The 22,508-nt window shown below is 37.0% G+C and overlaps 1 protein-coding gene across 2 annotated transcripts in view; it reads left to right on the plus strand.

Moving 5' to 3' along the window:
• The window catches only part of sema3fa (sema domain, immunoglobulin domain (Ig), short basic domain, secreted, (semaphorin) 3Fa), a 45,983-nt gene that overhangs the window by 19,694 nt on the left and 3,781 nt on the right, over window positions 1-22,508 (plus strand). The window contains exons 3-16 of one of the 2 annotated variants that reach the window (XM_051897806.1): window positions 11,124-11,284; window positions 11,413-11,475; window positions 11,614-11,733; window positions 12,610-12,699; window positions 13,867-13,960; window positions 14,116-14,235; window positions 15,097-15,236; window positions 16,493-16,607; window positions 20,003-20,072; window positions 20,935-21,079; window positions 21,173-21,395; window positions 21,606-21,694; window positions 21,842-21,883; window positions 22,151-22,308. In XM_051897806.1, the coding sequence (XP_051753766.1) occupies window positions 11,124-11,284; window positions 11,413-11,475; window positions 11,614-11,733; window positions 12,610-12,699; window positions 13,867-13,960; window positions 14,116-14,235; window positions 15,097-15,236; window positions 16,493-16,607; window positions 20,003-20,072; window positions 20,935-21,079; window positions 21,173-21,395; window positions 21,606-21,694; window positions 21,842-21,883; window positions 22,151-22,308 (1,630 nt within the window). The remainder of the gene's footprint in view (window positions 1-11,123; window positions 11,285-11,412; window positions 11,476-11,613; window positions 11,734-12,609; window positions 12,700-13,866; window positions 13,961-14,115; window positions 14,236-15,096; window positions 15,237-16,492; window positions 16,608-20,002; window positions 20,073-20,934; window positions 21,080-21,172; window positions 21,396-21,605; window positions 21,695-21,841; window positions 21,884-22,150; window positions 22,309-22,508) is intronic. The other variant, XM_051897807.1, reaches the window with a different exon arrangement.

Raw genomic sequence — 22,508 nt, forward strand, 5'->3', positions numbered from 1 at the left:
ATTCACTAGCTGTGATTTTAAATGCACTTTATTCTCTCACCCTTTTCATGTTAATCTCCATCATGCTAATAATAGGAATTTAGCCACTTTGAGACACTTGCTATTCTGTTTCTTTCATCTGCTCCTTCTGTTTCTGCTGGATATTGTCAGCTAAAGTGCCTCTAGAAGAGCTGGTGTTGGACGGGGGCGCTTAATGCAACAAAGGAAGAGCAGAACTAAAGAGAAGTTCAATGCCATCTCTCTGTGCAAATCACATGATCTTTGTTGTCAGGGCTCAGAGGTCATGGGGTCACTGGAAAGGACTGCCCACTTGTCCATCAAATTAAAAAGGAGGCTTTTAGCCCTAAAGCTCATGGTTGGCTTTAGTGGGCGGGGTTAGCTTGTCTGTCACCATGAACTGCAAAGAGGCAGTAATCCATTGGCTTGTCAAGCTGTCAATCAGCTTAGCATAGCAGGGGGTATTATGTATTTGTGCAGAAGATAAAAGCTAGAGACTGCTCTCTTAATCAGGGAATGTTTTTCAGTATGCAATGACTGTGCATTTCTTTTTTTATTGAAATTCTTTTTTTATTGAAATTCTTTCTTTATTGAAATTGAGTTGTTTGGGGTTAGTTTTTCTCCATATACTTATTGCCAGTGTCTAGTGGTTGATAGCCATTTGCATTGCAAATAAATCTTGCATGTTCACCCCGCCATAGGTCACTTGCATTGCTTATTACGAATATAACGGAACTTGTATAATTCGTAATTGAGTGGTATTGCAGCTCTGCTAATTTTGCTTATGTTTTTCAATATTTGTAGGTCTTTTGGATAAAAGATAAATTAATAATTTAAATGCAGTACAGTTCATGTTTCCATGAAGTTGGCATCAACATGTTTGACTAATATGTGGTATTTACCAAGTCAAGGAAATAAATATCAAGGACATAAATATGTCGATTAGATGGAGAAGAATTTAACAGTTGCACACATATGCACATCTATATAACGGAAAAAAACAATAAAATTTTCAGCGTGTATGCATAAACCTTTACATTTTACATGTGTATTTACATATTTCTGCCATATCATCTAATTCATTGTCTTTAAGATGGCTTGCTGCCACCGGCATCAGGCCTTATTAAATAGAGTCATTCCACACAGTTTTTTTTTTCTTTTCTCACAGGCATTTGAGTGCCTTAAGTGGTTAATATGCATTTTGACTGACACCTCCTATATGGGGGGTGGGTACGCTTTTCCAATTCTTATGGTCTCTCTCCCATGAGACTGAGCTACATATGTTAATGTGTTTCAATTTGCACACACACGTGTGTGTGTGTGTGTGCATGAGAAACGATGAGAGACATTGATGCATATTGGTTGTTTTATTACACTGTATGGTGGCATTGTGATGCATCTCATGCTGTGTCTTTGAAAGTCTCTGCTTTTGAAAAAGCATGGCGGGGTGCACCGGAGCATCAGTGCCTTTATACTAGAAATTAGTTTTGAGAATGTTATGTCCTTTAAATGATGTCGCACTACACTGACAATTAGTAAGGGTGTAAATTTACACAACCCACATCTTAACACACACCTATACTGCTGTTCAAAATCTGGGTTCAGAAAGTTTTTTTTTTTTTTTTTTCTCTTGAAAGAAATTAATACTTCTATTCAGCAAAGATGCATGAAATTGATCAAAAGTGACAGTAAAGACGTTTATAATGTTATAAATGCTTTATTTCAAATTAACTATCATTAATTTTAAACTGTTCATCCTGAAAGAATATTTCCACAAAAATATTAAGCTGCACAACTGTTCTCAACATTAAAGGGATAGTTCACCCAAAAATGAAAACTCTGTCATCATTTACTCCCCCTCAAGTTGTTTCAAACCTGTATAAATTTATTTGTTTTGCTTAACACAAAGGAAGATATATAGGAAGAATGTTTGATACTGAAGACTGGAGTAATGATGCTGAAAATTCAGCTTTGCATCACAGGAATAAATTACATTTTTAATATTAACAGAAAACAGTTATTTTAAATTGTAATAATATTTCACAGTATTACTGTTTTACTGTATTTTTGATCAAATAAATGTATAGCCATGGTGAGCATAAGAGACTTTTTTCAAAAACGTTAAAAAGTCTTACCTACCTCAAACTTTTTAAAGGTAGTGTATATAGAGTAGTTCTTAGAATACATATTTGGAAACTTCTAAGCTAAAGATAATATTTCATCACACTGTAAAAATGTAATCAGTTGTACCTTTTAAGGTACAACAGCTTGTCACTGAGGCAGTACCCTTAAAGCTTTGTAAACACTTTTCTTATAAAACTAAGTTCCCTTTTTCACACAAAGTGAATAATGGACATTTTTAAAGGAATAGTTTACACAAAAATGAAAATGAATCATTCACTTATATTCAATGTCATTCCAAACCTGTTTGATTTTTAGAGGAGATATTTAGCAGAATAGCCAGGCTTCTTTTATTCTATAGAATGAAAGTGATAGTTATTCTTTGTAAATTTTGCCTTGTACCCATTTAAATCATGATAAAGATAGGAACAAGGAAGCACAGCACACTTGACACCATATAAGGAGGACAAGAAATCGCACTCCAGCTTCTCATGAGCACATACTTGGATTGAATGTGCAAAAGGGTAAATGAGTTTAGAGCGACATTAAGATATGCAGACCAAGACTTTTTCATTTGTGCATGAGCTATCCCTTTAAGACTGTTGCCTGTCACTGGTTTTTACAGCTTTCACAATCAAGGCAAAGACAGAGACGAAAGGCACTCAATGAATGAGTGGACCGCAACGGCCAAATCAAAGCTTACAGGCTCTCTCACACACTCTTAATCAGCAGGCGAACAGCGGCTGCCGCTTTCAGATGCTTGTTTCTCGCCTGTCACATGCCGTTAAGGTCTTCTGCTTGGTTACGGGTCGCTGTGACTATTCACTCCTGGGATGACCTCTCCCTTGTTTCCAAGCAACAGAGGTCAAGTGGATGTGTGTTGAGTATCCAGTAGGCAACCCACTGACCCCACCTTTAATGACCAGAGGCCTCTGGCTGGAGTTTTAGTTAGTGCCAGTGTGTATGATAACCTTTGTGACCCCTTGACCCAGATCTAGCTAACCAGTGTAGCCATTGTTTGTTGAATGGTTTTGTGGTTTCCGAGAGATGCGCACCAAACTAAAGCACAATGGAGTTGTGAAAAGACTGATTTTCACACCCCAGCAGGTTCATTTAAAATGGATATTGAACAAACAGAAAGTGCTTTCTTTCTTCTAGAGTTATTGAACATGCTTCTTGAGATTCCTGAGATTATGACTAGACCCTGCTATAAGGAACAAAGCTTCTGTGAATTTGTGATTTGGCAACCAGTATTTCACTTATCCAGATGACAATCTCTTGTTCAGTGAGGTCTCATGCATTTCTTGTGACAGACATACGCAATATTGCGTGAGTGTGTTGAAATCAGGATAGAAGATTGAATGTCACAGCCTTTTACATGTTACTTTAGCTCAAGTGTTGCTAATTCCAAAACAGCTCAGGAGAAGACCAAGACAAAAGTAAGGTCCTTGTGTACAGCTGTGTAAAAGATGATACTTTCTGAATTGGTCATTCTTTTCAGAGAGGGATGTTGTTAGCAATGGGTATAAATGAGACTCATTTCAAATTTGTTCATGCAAAATATTTTAGTATTTAATATAGAAGAAAAAAAAATGTGTAAAAATAAAACAATCTTTTTGAAAGAAATGAATACTTATATTAACTGTTTCCCCACCAGCGTTTGTTTTTTTTTTTTTTTTTTCTATAAGTTGCCAGCCAGTGCCAACATTTTTGATAATTTTCACACCACTTTCATGGCCCCCAGAATATTTTGAACATACAATATGTCAAAAGAACAGAGCCTCTGCTTTTAAACAACAACAAAACATTTAGTTCTAGCTTTAAGCATTCTTTTTTTTTTATCAACACTTGACTGTGGGTAAGTTTCATTAAAAAAGCAACATTTTGAACAAAAAGTTGAGAAAATCGCATTTTTGTCAAAGACTTCTTTCGGATCACATTCAGAACGATGATCAAAACAGATCAAGTAGATCGAGTCCATCGACACCTCCAAAGCTTGCACTTTTCATTTGGTAACGTTAGGCAGTTTTGATTTATATGCTGTTGAATGTTTGATGATAGCTTACATGTGCATAAGCAATGCTTTGATCGCTTGTTTCTGCTTCTTCGCACGTTTTTGCATATGGAGTACTCTTTCAGAAGATGTGTTATAGCGACTTTACTGTATAACAGTGAAAACATGGATTGCTGGAAAATTCTGTCACTGGCGGGGAAGCGTTGTGTCATAAATGATGGAAAATTCCATCAATGGCAGGGAAAGCGTTAAGCTAGGATGCATTAAATTGCTCAAAAGTACCTGTAAAGATGTTTCCATTGTTATAAAAAAAAATCAGTTTCAAATAAATGCTGTTCTTTTTAACTTCTATTAATCAAAGAATTCTGAAAAAAAAAAAAAAAGTATCACGGTTTCCACAAAGATGTCTTATGACAAGATCTCTTCACAACAAAAGCAAATTTGTGTTCCCTGGCTCCATAGGAATGCTGTATTTCTATTTTTGTCCTTTATTTAACACTCTCACCTGACCCAGGAAAAGAAGCAAAAGATAGAAAAATGTAAGTGAGAGTGTGAAAAAAGATTGAGTGAGAAGAATCAGAATTATTCGTCGTCTCTTTCCTGCTGTGTAGACAGACTTACTATAGAAAGAGAGAGGAACCAAAGCGGCAAAAGTCAAGACCAGGCTGATGAAATCTGTTTAATGCACTACTTTTTTTTTCAATCAGTATGCTTGATTTTTTCCAGTAAAAATATTAAAACATCTTTCAAAAAGCAAAATTTGATTAATTGAATTTGTTTTGAATTCAATTCGATAATAATAATTTGAAATGTTTCTAGCTTTTTTTCACAAACCTCACTAAATTTAGTAAGGGTTATGCTCAAAAAAATGCGCTAATGCCTAACAAATAAACTCCAATACATTTTAAATTCCAAATATATTCTCTGAAAAAAAGATCTTAATAATGTATATTATCTATTTGTTTCTAATAAATTATTCTTGTTTCAAAGGTAGTTTTGATATTTTTATGACTTTCGCATTGTTGCTACCATGGTGTGAAACGCAGGAGGGAGAACCGATCTGGTGTTGAAACATGTTAAAAAGGAAAAAGATTAAAGGAGAGAAGGAAACAACAGATCTCTGATGGTGTTTCTCGTTGGAATGCTTATTTGAAAAGATTTGCCGCAACCATCAGATTGACCAATATGATAACGTTAAACAGGAAGAGGAGCTGCGCTTATCTGTGTCTGTTTGTTGACAACCTCATTTAAGTCGAACCATCCCGGTGATATCAGAAGATGGTGAGATAAACACCTCAAGGTCTTCTAACGCGTTTGCGTGTTTGAGTGTAGAGTGAAAGCTAATCAGGTTCATCAGGCAGGGCAATGTTGGATGCATGCATAAGGAAAAGTTTTTTTGGTCACGAGAACTTAGAAAAGTTTGCTATGAATGGACTTGCCTCACATTTATTTGGCATGCTGTGTAGCATGTAAAATTAAGTTGATCGCAAACATCACTTGCAACCTACTGTAGTTACTTTTAAGTTTCTCCACAACACTGACATGCTAGGGTTGTTTTTGCTCATCGTTTCCCACATTTCTTTATGCTTAACACCTGAGAAGGATTGCTAAAGTTTGTTTAACTGTTCGCCAAGGTTAAACCTGATTCCTCAAACACATTAATTGATATGAATCAAGAATCTGAGGTGTTGTTTTTGGCTGTGTTCTATACACAAGGCGAAATGAGAAATGTCAGCGCTTACCAGACATACCATACATAATAGGCTGTCACATCAAATTCTGATGTAAAATAAATAGGCTTAACTATAGTGTATTATGGGCTGTGATCTTGTGAAAACACATTCTGACATCTTTAATAAGCTCTTTAAACTAGAGCAAGGACTTTGGGTCATCGCACCAAATGGAGCTGTGGCCTGTTAATTATTACCATGTTTCTGCTGTTAGTGAGAATGGAGAAATGAAAAGTTTTTCATCCCGTTTTCAGAAACAATTCACTGTAGGATCACATGGGTCAGGGTAACACGCGGTGCTCGATTTGTCGTTGAGTGTGTGCCTGTGTCTGTGAGCGTGATCTATGACCTTCACTCTCGCTGAAACTGTGGGCCAAAGCAAACAGTGGCTCCCATCACTCCCTGAGGCGAGACTCCCAACCAAAGATGCACACACCCCCATCTCCTCTCTTTCTTCATCTGTGCTATTTTGGTTCTCTTATTCCTGCTGTGTTCTTTTAGTTCATCACTGTTCACTCTTTCTTATTTCTCATATGCTTTATATGTTCTCCTCAGATGAGGAGCATTTCCCCATAAGGCCCATGATACTCAACAGACTTCCAGTGACTTCCATGGTTATGAATGTACAGTGGCTCCAAAAGAATTTGGACACTTAAGCAATTTTTTTATACATGTTTTTGAACTATATATCAGTATATTTAATTTTTATTTTAAAGGAATATAGGACAAATAGACTTTAATCGAAACATTTCACAAAATGAAGGCAATTCAAAAATAAAATAAAAAAACTACTGTATTAAATCTACTGTTCAAAAGGAAGACAAAAAATCTTGGACACTTTTTCAGTTGTGTATATATATATATATAATATATATATATATATTTTTTTTAAATATAATGAACTACACCGGTGATTATTTTGCTGTGTGAACTTGAGGGGAACTGACTTCATATACAAGGAATAATAACTTTGAGACAAGGTAGTTAAAATATAATTTTAAAAAGTGGCCCAGATAAGTGAAGTAAGTTCCAATAAAACATTATAATTATTTCTTAGCAGATGCACTTGGTTTGATAAGTAATTTAAATGTCCAAAAGTGCCCAAATATTTTTTGGGGACATTGTATATTTATTAAAATTATCCCCCAAAGTCAAAGTGTGAAAATTAGGCAATGCAATTTTAGTTTTGTGTGCAAAACATTCAATGAAGTGAAACTATTAATTTACAATAAGAGCTCATGAGTATTACATAGTAATACTTTTATAATTTAATTAATGGTAGCAAGAAAGGTAAAATGGGTTTGGAGGTCAGGCTTTATTTAACCTTTATTTACAGGCCCACTTGAAAGAAGAAAACTGAAGTTAGTTGCCATTTGGTTTGATTTTTTGTTATCTAATGTAATGAAATATTGTAATATATAAATATATAATGTGAAATATGTATTTGAAGTGTGGATTAAGTGTCCAAATACTATTTAAGGCCACTGTGTATATGTATATATTGTGTTTGAATGTGTCCCTCATGCATGGCTTCTGAAGCTGAGTAGTTCTGAGTAGTTGGGTACTTCTTCCACAGGTGGCACTCAGCAAGTTAAAAGTTTGTCTGTTTATTTTGCCCTTATTTGTCATACGATTTTGATGGACAGATGAGAGAGAAAAAAGACATTTTATCTGTGTGGTTTGATTAAATCCTTTGCTTTAATCACCCTGTCCTGTCTTCTTAGAAGATAAGGATGGTGCAGTAATCCTCTGTCAGGGATGAGGGCTGTTAAAATCAATGCCTCATGCCAAACGTGAGAGGAAAGTTTTCATTCGGTTAGAGTGAATCACACATAACTCAATGATAGCCGGCAGTGCAGGTAAGGTCTCTCTCTCCATCATATTTGGTCCACTGTCCTTTAAATGGTCACTCAAATCCATGCGAGCTGTCAAGTGACAGCCCTTTGAAGCCAAGAGATAAGACCTAATCTTCAAGTGATCATTTAGGCTGGACAGCTGAAGGTAAAGAATAAAGATCAGTCTCCACAGATAAAGTTAAATGTGTGTGTGTGTGTGTGTGTGTGTGTGTGTGTGAGATTAAGTTTGGACATCTCACTGCAGTCCTCCATAGTAATTAAACTAGTTGCTCCAGTGTCCAGATGTCCTTTAAGTGTCTTTGCTGCTCTTACACCCTCTTTTAAAGTCACCATGAAATCAAAATGGACTGTTCTTGTTTTTTATGGAATATTTTAGTATTGGTTACAAAATGATTTATCTGTTTAATTAATGTAATCTTTAATCAAAATAACTTACCCTCCCTCATGCAGTGACATCTCTTTTTCTTGTTTGAGAAGCCGTTTCAATTGGATATATACAAAAGTCACAATAGGGAAGAAAAGGAACTTCTGTTTCATACCGACTTTAAAACAATAAAGCAGGTTATAAAACAGTTACAAAAACTAAAACTTTGCTAAAAGAAAAAAATAAAATATAGAAAAAAAAAGTTTGGAGCCATGGCCTAGCAGTAAGAGCATGTGCTCTGACGCAAGCCAGTTCGAATCTGGCTTGCGACACATTCCCACCAGCTTCAGGTCTAAAATGTTAAAGACGTTATAGTGTGGCAGTACATAACTTGCTCTCAATAAAAATATAAACACTTATGTCATGGAAAAATGTTCACTTACCATTGCTATTCTCTTTATAAAGATTGTTACTAAACTGCATTATTAGTGCTGACAAAGACAGAGAGATGGCTGAGAACTTGTCGGAACATGGTGGACCTGCCCTTGTGCTTAATTAGAACCCTGAAATGAAAGAGATGAGGAATTCTAGCTATGTGCCAGGAATGCCCACACAGGTAAATGAGATTTTATGTTGTCTGCGACCTCGTGCTAAACCTCTTTGTATAAGAGCAGAGTAGATTGTGTCTTCTGATAGAACGCTCATATACTGGTACTTTGCAGAGACGAGTGCTTCTCTGTGGCTTGCACATTCCACTAGATTCCCAAACTTCCCAGTGAAACATTCTGCAGAGCTTGATGTTTGAATCTTGTTGTAGAACAACTTTTTTTGTTGTTAAAATGTAATTCCTGTGATGATTAAGTCCAGTTCTTTTTTATAAGACAGTTGATCCAAAGCATAATATGTTTTAGGGAAAGTGAAATCAGATATTTTTGTCATTTTTGTCTAAAGGAAAATTGAGGGCGTTTGCTGACAAATTATATTCTGTTTTATTTATATGTATTGTTTGACCTTATGATTCTTTCTAAGCAAAATTTCATGAATCATCATTGCTTAACAAACCACAAACAATTACCAAGACAAGAAAGTAAGCCGAGGCTGCATTTATCCTATTTTAAAAGTGTTTTGTTACATCTATGTAGACATCATGTTCTTGTGGTTATATTGCAGACTATTTTGTGCATTTTGAAAGATTTTGATGGCACTTTTCCATCCATTAGGACTTGAGCCATCAGAAATGATGTCTTTTTAAACTGTGATGATGGTGTTACTTGGTCTGGTGTCTCTTTTTATTATGAAGTTGCAAATTTGACCTTGGGCTGCTGAGTGTAAGCATGTTTTTTTTGTCAAGACTTTCAGCACAGATCTGTTTCACAATACAATGGAGAATTGTTACAGTAAGATTTGAAATTGAAATTTTGCTTGGACAATCTTTGTTGTGTATGCTTTGCCAACTATCTGCAATGCATTATTCCACCATCCAACATTCTGCAGTTGATTCTCAGGTAGACCTTATCGGAGACAGAAGCCAGTATGTTGTGTTAGGTCATGGCATTCTATTCTCCAAAGGTTTCCTTCAATAGTGAAGGTTTCCAAAGGTTTCCTTCCACCTCTGCAATAGTGGAACATAAAACACAGTCCTCTATGGTCATCCAGAGGGACTGCCTGGTGGACTCAATGAACTATAACCTATATTGGTTCATGATAACTGATATCATAGATGGGGAGGGATGCATTGATATTAAAAATTCTGGTTGATGCAGATAAAACATTTTAAATGCTACAAGTGAATTTAGGCATCACAGCATTATGAAAAATGGATATTCATTTTGAGATTTGGTAAAGATTGCATTTAACAGTGTTATTACATTATTAGTGGTTTTGTGAGTGTCAACTTTAAGTGAGTGTTGGATTACAGCAAAGCTAATCTAAATACAAAAAATGAGCATTCATAGATAAATATCCAGTATCGCTGCAATGCATGGAGGTATCAGACCACATACTGTACTCAGTTTCCAAAAAGGGAATGAAGCTTGTTGGAGGAAGAGGAAAATAAAGCGTGACATCCCAGTATTAGTAGTAGTATTTAAATATAAGACTCAGGGAGGCCCCACGAGAACTCTCTGAGAGCCAAAAATTCCCAAGAAATCCACCCTGTAAAAACAGGGCTGAAACAATAATAATAACAAAGGACCTAGGAATGTATCCAGGGCATTGAACCTCAGGGAAACCCTCCAGGCAGCTCAGCAGAGACTGCAGCTTGGTCATTTCCATACAGCTGTACAGATGCTGTTTTATTGAGGAACTACTGTGACTTGGCAACACTTACTGTGTTTGGATTGATTGTATGTGGGCCCTTTTAGAGTTTGTGGTTTTGGAGCATGGACATGCATCCAGTAGAAAGCTTATTATATTTAATCAGTCTTCTGAGGTGTTGATAAGTTTTCAGGTTGTTTCTGTTATCTTGTTTTCCTTATTATATTGAAATGTTCATAATCCTACAGAGTTGCATTTCACTTATTGCACTGACAGGTCCAGCTGTTCCATATGAATTCCAGAAACTACTGTAAATAACAAGTGGGCAATAAAACACTGCGACCAACAGTCCTGGTGGGCTAATGGAAAAGATCTGGCTTCCTAAACTTAGAATTGTGGTTTTAAGTCTCATCTTGGATGAGTTTCTGTATAGTTGTGCAGTTTAAGTGCCCATAACCAAGAGGTTGCAAAACAGTAACATTGGTCAAATTAATAGGTAGTCCCACCCCAAACTTATGCAATTGGTTGAGCCAAATGCAGATGTGGAAATCTGTTTGAAACAGTCATTATTTTTGCCATTACATTTTGTGCTGCTAGTGGCAGAAATAACACCTAGGATTTCCATAACCATATAAAATGTTTTTATTACTAAAAACCTCTATTCAACTTCTATTTCTAAGTTGAAAAAGTTACTTTTGTTTTTCCTCGTGTGTGTCACTTTAAAGAAAAGCTTCTGCTGAATAAATAAATGTTGTTGTTGTTGTTTTTTTTTGTTTGTTTTTTAGAGCTGAAGTCTACTGGAACCGCCCATCACTTTGCCTTCCTGCTCAACTCAACGGACTACAGAATCCTTCGTATGGACGAGGACCATGATCGCATGTACGTGGGCAGCAAGGACTACATCTTGTCTCTGGACCTGAACGACATCAACAAAGAGCCCCTCATTGTAAGATTTCTCAGTTACACCTGACAAATTGCAACAAACAAAACTATAAACAAAGCTTGGCAGTAGTAAACTTGAATCTGTTCCCTGGATTGGGATAACTGTTTATTTATCACTATCTTTCTCCTTAGATTCACTGGCCTGTGGCTCCTCAGAGGAGGACTGAATGTGTCCTCTCAGGGAAAGACATCAATGTAAGAAATGTACCACAATCTTTGTAAATCCTAAACTACTAGCTATTCCAACATGGGCATTCAAGTAGTCAGTATGCATCTGGAAATATCGTTTCACGATGACAGCATGACTGTTATCATTCTGTTCTGTGTCAACAGGGCGAGTGTGGTAATTTCATCCGTCTAATCGAGCCATGGAACAGGACTCACCTGTATGTGTGTGGAACGGGAGCTTATAACCCCATCTGTACCTATGTGGACAGAGGTCAAAGGGCACAGGTAAACTATCATTCACAGGTCACCTGCTACCATTTGAAGGTCAAGGGTTCAAACTGTTGGCTACCTTAGTCAAAAGGTATTATGTCATTAGAGAGGAATGTTTCTCCACCCTGGAACAAACAGGATAATCTTTACCACCTGCATGTCTTTTGACGCTGCTACTTAAAAACTCTTCCTAGTGTTTAGGAGGGTAATATCATTTAAACATAGTCCTAATTCCACCTCCCTTCTTTCCCATGACCACGTCCCATCATTAACCACTGTCCACAGGAAAATTATCCAGAAATTTGTTTATACATACTGTGGTGTAAAAAATTCTGAAATCACAATGAAAAACTGTCCCCCCCCCCCTCAATTTAAACTGGAAATAAATAAAGATTTTAAAGAAAATTTAAATGGATAATGAAAAGTCCTGTGCTCTTTATAGGTCACTATTCAAACATAAGCAAATTTGTGACTCTGATCACGTGAACCCCTTTTTCATTTTTTTTCACTCACTTATTGATAAAATTATTTGTAATGAACAAAAATTGTATTAAAAAAGACAGTGATAAAATAAAAAAAAAACAGCATTTTCACTTGTGGTTTCGGGTTTTTGGATCCTGCTGTATTTGTTCACATTTAATGGGGTTCTGAAATATGCATGTCTGTTTCTTTCATATGCATGCAAAGGGCAGTTCATGTGCTCACAAGGGTTCCCAGCATGTGCATGTCTTAAACACAACTTCTGCTCATCTTCTTGGATACAACAAACTGCAGCCATCTTTCTAGCATCTCAGCGTCTTCCTTGTTTGGACACAGTCTGGGATATTCTCTTGGGTCCTTATTGAATTCATAGAAACAGGACTTTATTGAGGCACACCCCTTGTTTTATAGGGTATGCTCCAAGATCAGATGCCTCATGCGGGAGGCCGAACCAGTCGAGCTGCAGACCCTAGTGCCTCACCAGAACCATACGCACCCAAGGTGGGAAATGAACTTTTCATGAACAATGGGATTGAGGTCCTTTTTTGAACTTTATTTTGGACTTTTTTTTTTTCTTAAGATGCACTTGGGTTACAATTGGATAATTAGGTGTGTTTTTTTACTTAGAAGTTTAAGGAAAGGTTCTGTTCTCACTTTATTTGGATTTTCAACAGCTGGCTTTCTTTGGCGTTGAAAGAAACAGCAGAGGAACTGTTGTCTTTAAAGCTTGTCTTTCTCAAGTTTGCCTACACTTGTCCAAAGCCTGCCTTTGGCGTAGAAATCTAGCAGAACGTGCAGAGATTACTCCCACACCCACACTCCATCATGCTCGAAAGTGGTTAGTCAGCACAGAATTTATCGGTGGCTTATATTACATTTGTGGTTTGCGTGTAAATCTTGGAAAGTATAAAGGATCCAAAAAATATTTGTATATTATCCAAAACAAGTCTTTTGTTGAGACTTGAATTTGCTGAATTGCTGATATATTTTTAGCAGCATGTTGTAGACTCTTTAGATGTCCTTCTCTGCTTAGATTTTAATTAATGTGTTAATTCATGTTAGATGTTTCCACTTGCTGTACATATTTGGTGCAAACACAGCAGTTTACCATACTTTTTAAAAAATACTGTTTTGTATTTTGCATCTGTTTGACCGTAGCTAGCATGCAAACTGCATGGAGTGGACTCTTAGCATGAAGCGAGATCTTGTTTTCCTAAATACCAAAATTTAATAATTGTCACTAACCCGAAGAAGCCATATAGACCGTTTTATATTCATATGTTGAGAAGCTGATTGTGAGAAACAGTTCATTTTCTTTGGCAACTACCAAGAACCTTGGAAACTTTGGATTATGGCATTAATTTCTTTCTTCTGGGCAGTTTTACACCAGCTCCCTTTTGTCAAATGGCAAGATATTGGTGTTGGCATTGGACAATATGTAAGACGCCAACATTTAAAAAACACACACAGTAGGTTACCTAAACATATTTCAGTTTTATTACAGCCCCAACTAGTTAATTTTCCATTTATCCCAGGGAACCTGTGTGCATTTCACTTCCTGGCTATACCTTCACACACTCTTAAACTTTGGAAACAGAATCAATACTGCTCATCTAATGTGATCTATTTTGCTCTCATTAATGAAACCTTCTTGCTCTCCCATTCCAGGAATACATTTTCCGACTGGAGCCTGGTAAAGTAGATTCTGGGAAAGGGAAATGCCCCTACGACCCCAAATTAAACAGTGTCTCAGCTTTGATAAGTACGTGCCTCTCATTGTCATCATACTTCTTTTCCATACTTTTAGAAAATATACAAAGCATCATTTCTTTTGTTTCAGACTTGGATGAGCTCATTTTTCTCAAGTTCATCTGTCTACCTCTCTTTATCTCCCTTATGCTCACTCCGTTTTGGCAGATGGCCAGCTGTACGCCGGCGTCTACATTGATTTTATGGGAACAGACTCGGCCATCTTTCGCACATTGGGCAAACACACGGCTATGAGGACCGACCAGTATAACTCCCGCTGGCTCCACGGTACGCACAAAATTTTTGAACCATGGCGTTCCACCAAGAAAAAGTTCTTTGTTTAGTGGAGCAAGTGCCAGATATGAATATTCAACACTGACCCTTCATCCTACCTCCTGCACACTAACCTCATATTTAATAAAAAATAAAATAAAAAACAATTTCCCTCAAGCAATTACTGCTTAGTTAAGCTCAATTTTATTTATTATAATCCCTGACTGTATTAGTGCTGTGAAAATTTGCTAGTTTTTTTATGTTTAGAAATTATGTATTTATTTATGCTCTATATAGTTTATTTTTCATACGTAGAACCGCAGATTGTGCCATCTGCCTGTGATTAAACACACTACACTGTATACTATACAGTACCATACTCAAAATAATATATTTCTGAGTTTTATTTGTCAAATTCACAACAACTTCACAACAACTGTCAATGTTCTTCTTTTTATTGCAGTTAACAAAATGTTTTTTTTTTTTTTTGTTTGTTTTTTTACAGCTACCTTTCATCTAATATTTTTCATTAATTGTTCACTAATAGTACACTAATCTTGAATTACACTGGGTTGTATTACATGTGACTCCTTGGCTCAGATTCTTCACTTTAGCTTTGCCTTTTTGGTCACGAGTGTCTACTGTAATAATCATCACAGGCTTCACAGAGGTTCTTTCAGACCGTTCAGTATAGTGAATGAGAATAACCGTGAGAGAGGTCATCAAACACTGCATTAGTTGCACTTTACTAGTGAATGTTATTTAATATCATCCCTTTGCTCTCCTTTTTTTCCTCTGCTTTTTGCTCCAACTATGATTTATCTCTTTTGCTGTTTTTTTTTTCCCTTCCTAACCCTCTTTTTCTTTTTCTTTCAGATCCAACATTCGTCCATGCTCAGCTCATTCCTGATAGTGCAGAAAAGAATGATGACAAGCTGTATTTCTTCTTCCGTGAGAAGGCCTCTGAGATGGGTCAGACTCCCATGGCTCAGTCCAGGATTGGCAGAATTTGTTTGGTGTGATATTTTCTTAACATTTGTCTTATATTCCAGTGCAAAATATCTACATATCCTTAAAGGAATAGTTCACTTAGTTGCCTTCAAGTTGTTTCAAACCTGCATGACTTTCTTTCTTCTATTGTACACTAAAGAGAAATTTTAAAGAGTGTGCTTGCACTTTTCCATGCAGTTACAAAGAATGAGGACTGGAGCTTTCAAGTTTTAAAAAAAGAACTATAAAAGCATCATAAAAGTGGCTGTACAACATGTCACATTGCCATAATATGCAATAGCTTTGTGTGAATCACAGACTAAAATTTCAATAATTTTTCTTTGATAATCACACCTCCAGTGAGCTGCTAACCTCTGTATCCAAATCATTGGGTCAGTGAGTTGAACTCAAGAACAGGATTAGTCTTTGTCAAGAACAAATCAGTTAGACTGGTTTTGTGAACTGATTCATTGTAAATAACTGACTCAAGTATGATTCATTTACTTTGGAAACTGCTACATCTCTCAACACGCCAAATAGAACTAGGGGCGGCTGTCAGGATCATATTTTTTCAAGTTTCGGTCTTCCTCACAGAAAGCTTCAGAAGACTCCACATTTATTGTAACTGCACAGAAAAGACAGACAAGTACATTTTTTAAAATGGTATGTTTATGTTCCACAGAAAGAAAAAGAAAAGGTCACATGAGTTTGAAACAACATGAGGGTGAATAAATGTTGACGTAGTCCCATTCAATATTCTTATAAGCACTTCAATTTACTATACATTTTTCAATAATTGGGTGTTCCTATGCTGAACATGATGCTAAAGAATTCATGTCCTACAGGACTGAACTGTTGATTGGCAGATCCTCAGTGTCCTTGGATCCATCATTGTCCAATGCCTCCTACATGAGCAACCGCTTGTTTCTTGGTTATTTTTTGCTGTTTTAATGTGAATCAAAGAAGCATGTTTGTAATGAGTGGGTAGCTGCTGGCGGCTGGTCACTGGGCATTGCCGCGTCTCATTATTGAAGTTGGCTGCTGTCCACAGCAGATGGGGCTGAGCAGTGCTCAAAGCCAATGTTTACAACCCAGTCACAGCCAGTTAATGCAAAACCACAGAAATAGCCCTATGAGAGGGACAGATACTGATGTAAAGAAATGTCTCTATTTCACAGATACAGACTGTCAAGGTGTCCATCAAATCAAACTTTACAGCTAGAATCTGTGTGGTGTCTAACAGTGATTCTTCATGGCTAACATGACCTCACTTCCTCTACAGAATGATGACGGAGGACACTGCTGTCTGGTGAATAAGTGGAGTACTTTCCTGAAGGCTCGGCTCATCTGCTCTGTGACCGGCTCTGATGGCATTGAGACACATTTTGATGAGCTCCGTAAGTCTTTTTTTTAGCGGAGTTTCTGGATAATTTCCTGAGACTGGTGTTTAATATTAACAGTTGATCTTTTTTAGATGACTTCAGATCAGGATGCTGACAAAAGCAAATCTGGTTTAATGTTGTAACATCAAAAAATATTTTTTTATTGAATTGTCCTCTTGGACTGTTGGAATTTGATTGATATTTCTAACAGGACAATTTTAATTAAATACTAGCAGTCCAAAAGGACAATTAAAAATAGTTGAATTGTCTTTAAATTTCCTTTCCTTGTAAAAAAAAAAAAAAAAAAAGAAAAACCTCACTGTGGTGGTACCATGGAAAAATATTTGTATGATCCGATTAAACCATGGTACTTTTAAATATTGTACATATCCAAAATACCATGGTAATACTGTGGTACTTTTTGTTTTGTTTTTTGTAAGTGTAGTACCATGAAACTTTGATGTATTCCACGATACTGACCCTTACAAAAAGTACTGTACTGTGGTGGTACCATGGACCAGATAGTAATACTAAGGAGCTTTGAAATATACAATGATATTGAAATTTATGTACCATGATTTTTAAAAGGTACCGCATGACACTTCCAAGAATACCATGGTACAATATCCAATAAAACATACTGTCATGGTATATGTCCAAAAAAACATAATACTTTTTGTTACCTAGAGGACATTTGATGCTGTTTTGTTTCTATGGACATGTCTTGTATTACAAAATATGAAATAAAACAGCTTTAACATTTGATTGACTCCATATATAAAGTGAGGTGTTCACCCAAGGCACATTATATTCAGTTCTGTTCTGTTCATTTTAACGGTATACTTGCTGAAATAAGAGGCCTCTTATTTCAGGATAGGGCATGATATAGCTCATTTGTGGAAACCGTTCATGTCTGATGGTTCAATGGATATGTCTCTCCAGAGGGTATAACTTGGAAAAAGTAATTTCCTCTCTTTCCTGTATGTGCAGCATGTAGCACTTGTGCTTTAGTGTGAAGTGCCACAAGGGCCTGTGAGAAATATAGAGACGCAAGCGGTTCTGAGTAGTTTCTGTAGAGCTTTAAATGACAAATTGGGCTTTTAAAAAAGTTGTCCTACAACTGCCTGAGTATAAAAATGTTTTATTTTTGTGGTTTGACATCATGCTACATACATGATTGTGCATTTATGTGCACATGTGTGAGGTAACGCATATATGTAAGCTGCATCTTAAAAGGCTTACACAAAATGGAGTCTTTCCCAGTGTGGGAGAGTTTGATTGACAGGACTGAAGAGGATTGGCTGATAAACCAGCTGTAACAGCCTCATCCACTCTTCAGAGGCAAATGAATGTAAGCGCATGAATGCTGGAATTTTATTGCTTTTGCAACGTGCATAAATTGAGTAAGCGGCCATTCTATGCGCTTCATTTCCCAGCTCCCGTAACATAGCGCACAAGGTACCCTCAGGACTCCTTTCCCCGTCTCTGCCCTCTCTTTCTCATTCTGGTTGGTCATTCACCCTCCCTCTGTCACTGTGTTTGAGGAATGAACTTGCCAGTGGAGTTTTTGACTGGATGTTTTCCCTTATCCTCAGAGGGGCATTGAGGTTTTATGGGTTGTTTTTTGTGGCTTGGCTAGAGTGAGATTTGTTCACTGTAGTGTGGGATTTTCCCTCAGCGCTTGATTACTTAGTCCGTTTAGCCGTGACTATCCGAGGTCATCATCTTTCTGTTTTAGATGGGACATCTATCTATTCTTTTACCACTCGCTCTCCTTATGTCCTAAACTATCTAGGTCTCCTTTTGTTTTCTTTCCTTGTGCTCTTTTTTCACCCTTCTTCTACGCACCTCTGTCTCCCATCCTCGTTACAATGTCCCTCAAGAAACTGATCTTACGGTGAACCCCTAAAAAAACGGTCCCACTCTGCCCGTTACACTCGGTTTCTCCCAATGGCCTTTTTCCATCTTTCCCGTTTTGGCTAGTAGACTATCGCTGGTCCTTTGTGGTTAATTTGTGTTGGAACAAGCTGGAGAATTTTGGAGACTGAGACAGAGGGGAACAGTGAGAGAGAAGGATTGTCCTCTCAATGCGAAGTGTTTTGTGTGATGTAATTGAACTGAGATGGATTTGATTGACTTCCCACATACACTCACAGACTTCTGGCTTTTTGTGCACTTGGCTGACATTAAGATTTCAAAGTAATTTCAGTGTTACTGGTGGTGCTAAATTGATCTACAAAAATAATGACTGTTTTCAAAAAGGTTTCCTGAACAGTTTGCCAATCTTTTATTGTTTAGGAAAAACAAGAAGTTACGCCCCCAAACATGTGACATTGGTTTAGCCATTGTTGCTATACCAGAGCACTTAAACAAATAAAGCTCAAAATTGGAATTAGTGTCCCAAATCATAGTACATTGAAAACTACGGAAACCCCTAAGGGGAGATGAAAAAAGAGATATGTGGTAAAAGTATCCATGAAGCAATACTTATGAAATAATACTTATTACAATACTTATGCATTCTCTAGCAAAAGTATTGCGTTTCCCCATGAAAATTTGCATTTTTTTTGCAAAAACTCTGCATTGTCTCACAAACGAAAGATATGTTATAGATATAGATAGTTTTTCCTGTCACCTCATATTATTTGCATTACAAAAGTTTTGCAAGTGCAAAGTTTCTTAGTTTTGCGCAAGAATGCAAAATGCAATGAAATGTAATTTCCAGTGAATTTTCAGTGTGCTAATATTTCCCACAACCTCTTGTGCAACCAGATAGGAGTTTGTGACAGTTTTTTTTTTTCGATTTTTTTTTCCTTTTTTCATACAAAAGTAGTGAGGAAGGCAATACCGAAGCTGCCAAAGCAGTTTTTAAATTTAAAAAGGTGCTGAAAGCAATTTAGCCGTTTTGCTAATTTCTGTTATCAGATAGCCACTACATTAGACCTCATCTACTGATCCCTGTACCACACACCCAAAACTCTGCCCTCAAATACTTGTCAGTTAATCGAATATCAGCAATACCAAAGCATTCACTGATTGGCTACATTTTATGAGTGACTGTAAAAAGGGCGAGCCACTTCCCTGTCTCTTTTTTTGCTGTTTCCCTATAGCCTATAGCTATGCCTATTTCAGTGATTATAACATAAAATGCCCTTACTACCTGACATATTTTCCAGAAACAATGCCAACAGCACTTTTAAATAATAACGAATTAGGCTATATGCTAAATGTTTCAAGGTTCCTATGCAACAAAGGAATCTGTGGTATCAGGACGCAATCATGTCCCATTACCCGCTCACTGTCTCACTACTTGCATGTACATTTTTAATGTCACCACCAAAGTAGAAGTATGTGAATTAGCTCATTTGTCCTTCAATCCAGGAACTAAAGTAATTCAATCTTCCTTTCAGGGGACGTGTACATCCAGAAAACTCAAGACACCAAGAATCCCGTCATCTACGGCGTCTTCTCTGTGTCTGGGTGCGTAAGTTCACAACAGTCTCTCCCAAAATATGAGATCCAATCCTCACTTCTCCTCAATGCCTCTTACTAATCAGGCCGCTTATCAGATTGGCAAGGGAGCTTGAATAGATTTGCTTTCATATTCACACTCCAGTTGCCCACGGGGCAACACCCCCATTTCTCCACTGCTGAAGACTGTTTCTAACATACTGAATAACAAGTGTTTGGCAGGCTTGACAGACGGTAGTACATGTCTTCTAACAGCACAAAGGAAGGAGCTTTTCTGTGAATCTGAGATGTGATATTCTCATAAGGACTTATCTACATAATACCACCACTATCAGATGCGGTTAGGAGAGGATATTCGTACACGCTAAAATATTATACAACTGGCCTCAGAGGGAGCTGTCAACATTTTAGATGAGGTTCACATGCTAATCATCCAGTGTAAATACACAAGGCTGTGTGTGTGTGTTATAACAATTCACAGTCTAGCTGTAGATTAAATCAGCGAAGCCCTCAGGCTCTGTCTGAGCTCTTTAAACCCAAAAGCACCATTCTTGGTGATAATAGTGTAAACACTCTCCATCAACTGCTAGTGATTTCACAGCTCTATCTGTCCCTCTGTCTCTTGTTCTCTCTCTCTTTCTCTCTCTCCCTCTCTTTCTGTCTGTCTGTATTTGTGCTAATTTGTGAAACTGTGCATTCCCAACTCATTTTACATCTGTACTATGACATACAGTGGGGTCAAAAACTATTTTCACTAGTGAAAATACTTCTAATTTTGCATTTTCAAGACCTGTGTGATTTGGTTTAATACTGTATCTAGATCTTCTGTCTTTGTCTCAATGCATCAATCTTTCTCTTTCTGCATCTCTAGGTCTGTATTTAAAGGTTCAGCAGTATGTGTGTATTCAATGGCTGATGTCCGCATGGTCTTTAATGGCCCTTTCGCTCACAAGGAAGGGCCAAACTACCAGTGGGTTGCCTACCAGGGTAAAATCCCTTACCCCCGACCAGGAACAGTAAGTGTTACAAGTAACATTTAGCATAATAATCATTCATGTTTGAATATCTAAGAAGCTGTAATACATTTTATGTCATCTCTCTAATCATAGTGTCCAGGAGGGACATTTACCCCCAACATGAAGTCTACTAAAGATTACCCAGATGAAGTTATCAACTTCATGCGCAACCATCCAACCATGTTCAATGCGGTTTATCCAGTCCATAAGCGCCCCCTAGTGGTCCGTACCAATGTGGATTATGAGTTCACCACCATCACAGTGGACCAAGTGGCTGCAGCTGATGGCAACTATGAAGTTCTTTTCTTAGGAACAGGTGAACTTATTACCCATCTATATACAGATGGTTTATTGAGTTATATAGTTATATTTATTTTATACATAAACAGTATGCATACTGTGGAGTCTAAAAGTCTGAGCCACCTTCTGTTTTTGATAGCTTTTCAAAAAAATGACTCTTTATTCAGTCCCAAAAAATATTATGTTTTATAAATATTTCTGACTACTCTATTTTGGTTATTTACAGATAGAGGAACAATTCAGAAAGTGATTGTCTTGCCCAGAGATGATTTACAGACTGAAGAGCTGGTTCTGGAGGAGGTGGAAGTCTTTAAAGTAAGATCCTCTTTTTTATGTTTTCACTACACTTTGTGTTTTGTATTTATATTTGTTTTTGTTATTATATTTTATACTTTTACAATATAATATATAACTTATACTATTATATTTTATAAAAATATATATAATCCTTTCATATTATAGGTTCCAACTCCAATCACTACTATGAAGATTTCCCCAAAACGGGTAAGTTGCACAACAAATTCATTTAGAATTCAAAACTTGAAGAAAACATATTCTGAAATATTAATAGTAAAACTGTTAATATATTAAATTTAGTTTTAAAACTGGGATTATTTACATCACATTGTCATTTAGCAGATGCTTTATTCAAAGTGAGTTACAAATGAGGAATATCCGTCATTCTGGGATTCTTGGAATCACTTCATGATGTATTTTGAATGAAAGTAACTCATTAACAACTTTTATTTTCCTGACTTTCTGTGTGTGTAGCAACAGCTGTATGTGAGTTCAGCGGTGGGTGTCACTCATCTGGCTCTGCACCGGTGTGATGTGTACGGAGAGGCGTGTGCTGACTGCTGCTTGGCCAGAGACCCGTACTGTGCCTGGGATGGAAAGTCCTGCTCTCGCTATTCGGCAAACCAAAAAAGGTGAGAGCTGCATGTGTAAATGTCTCTATCATCACATCACTGTATGTGAAATAGTCAATTTAATGGTCTGTTTAAGTCATGTCGGAAAGATTGTATTTATGAGTCTAGCGCACATGAATGGCACCACAAAGTCGTAAATATGAGTGGCAAGCTCGGGATTTTTTTAAGCTCAGAGTTTACGAGTTGGGGGCGTCAGTGAG

The sequence above is a fragment of the Ctenopharyngodon idella genome, chromosome 6 (genome assembly GCF_019924925.1).
Source record: "Ctenopharyngodon idella isolate HZGC_01 chromosome 6, HZGC01, whole genome shotgun sequence".
NCBI classification, from domain to species: domain Eukaryota; kingdom Metazoa; phylum Chordata; class Actinopteri; order Cypriniformes; family Xenocyprididae; genus Ctenopharyngodon; species Ctenopharyngodon idella.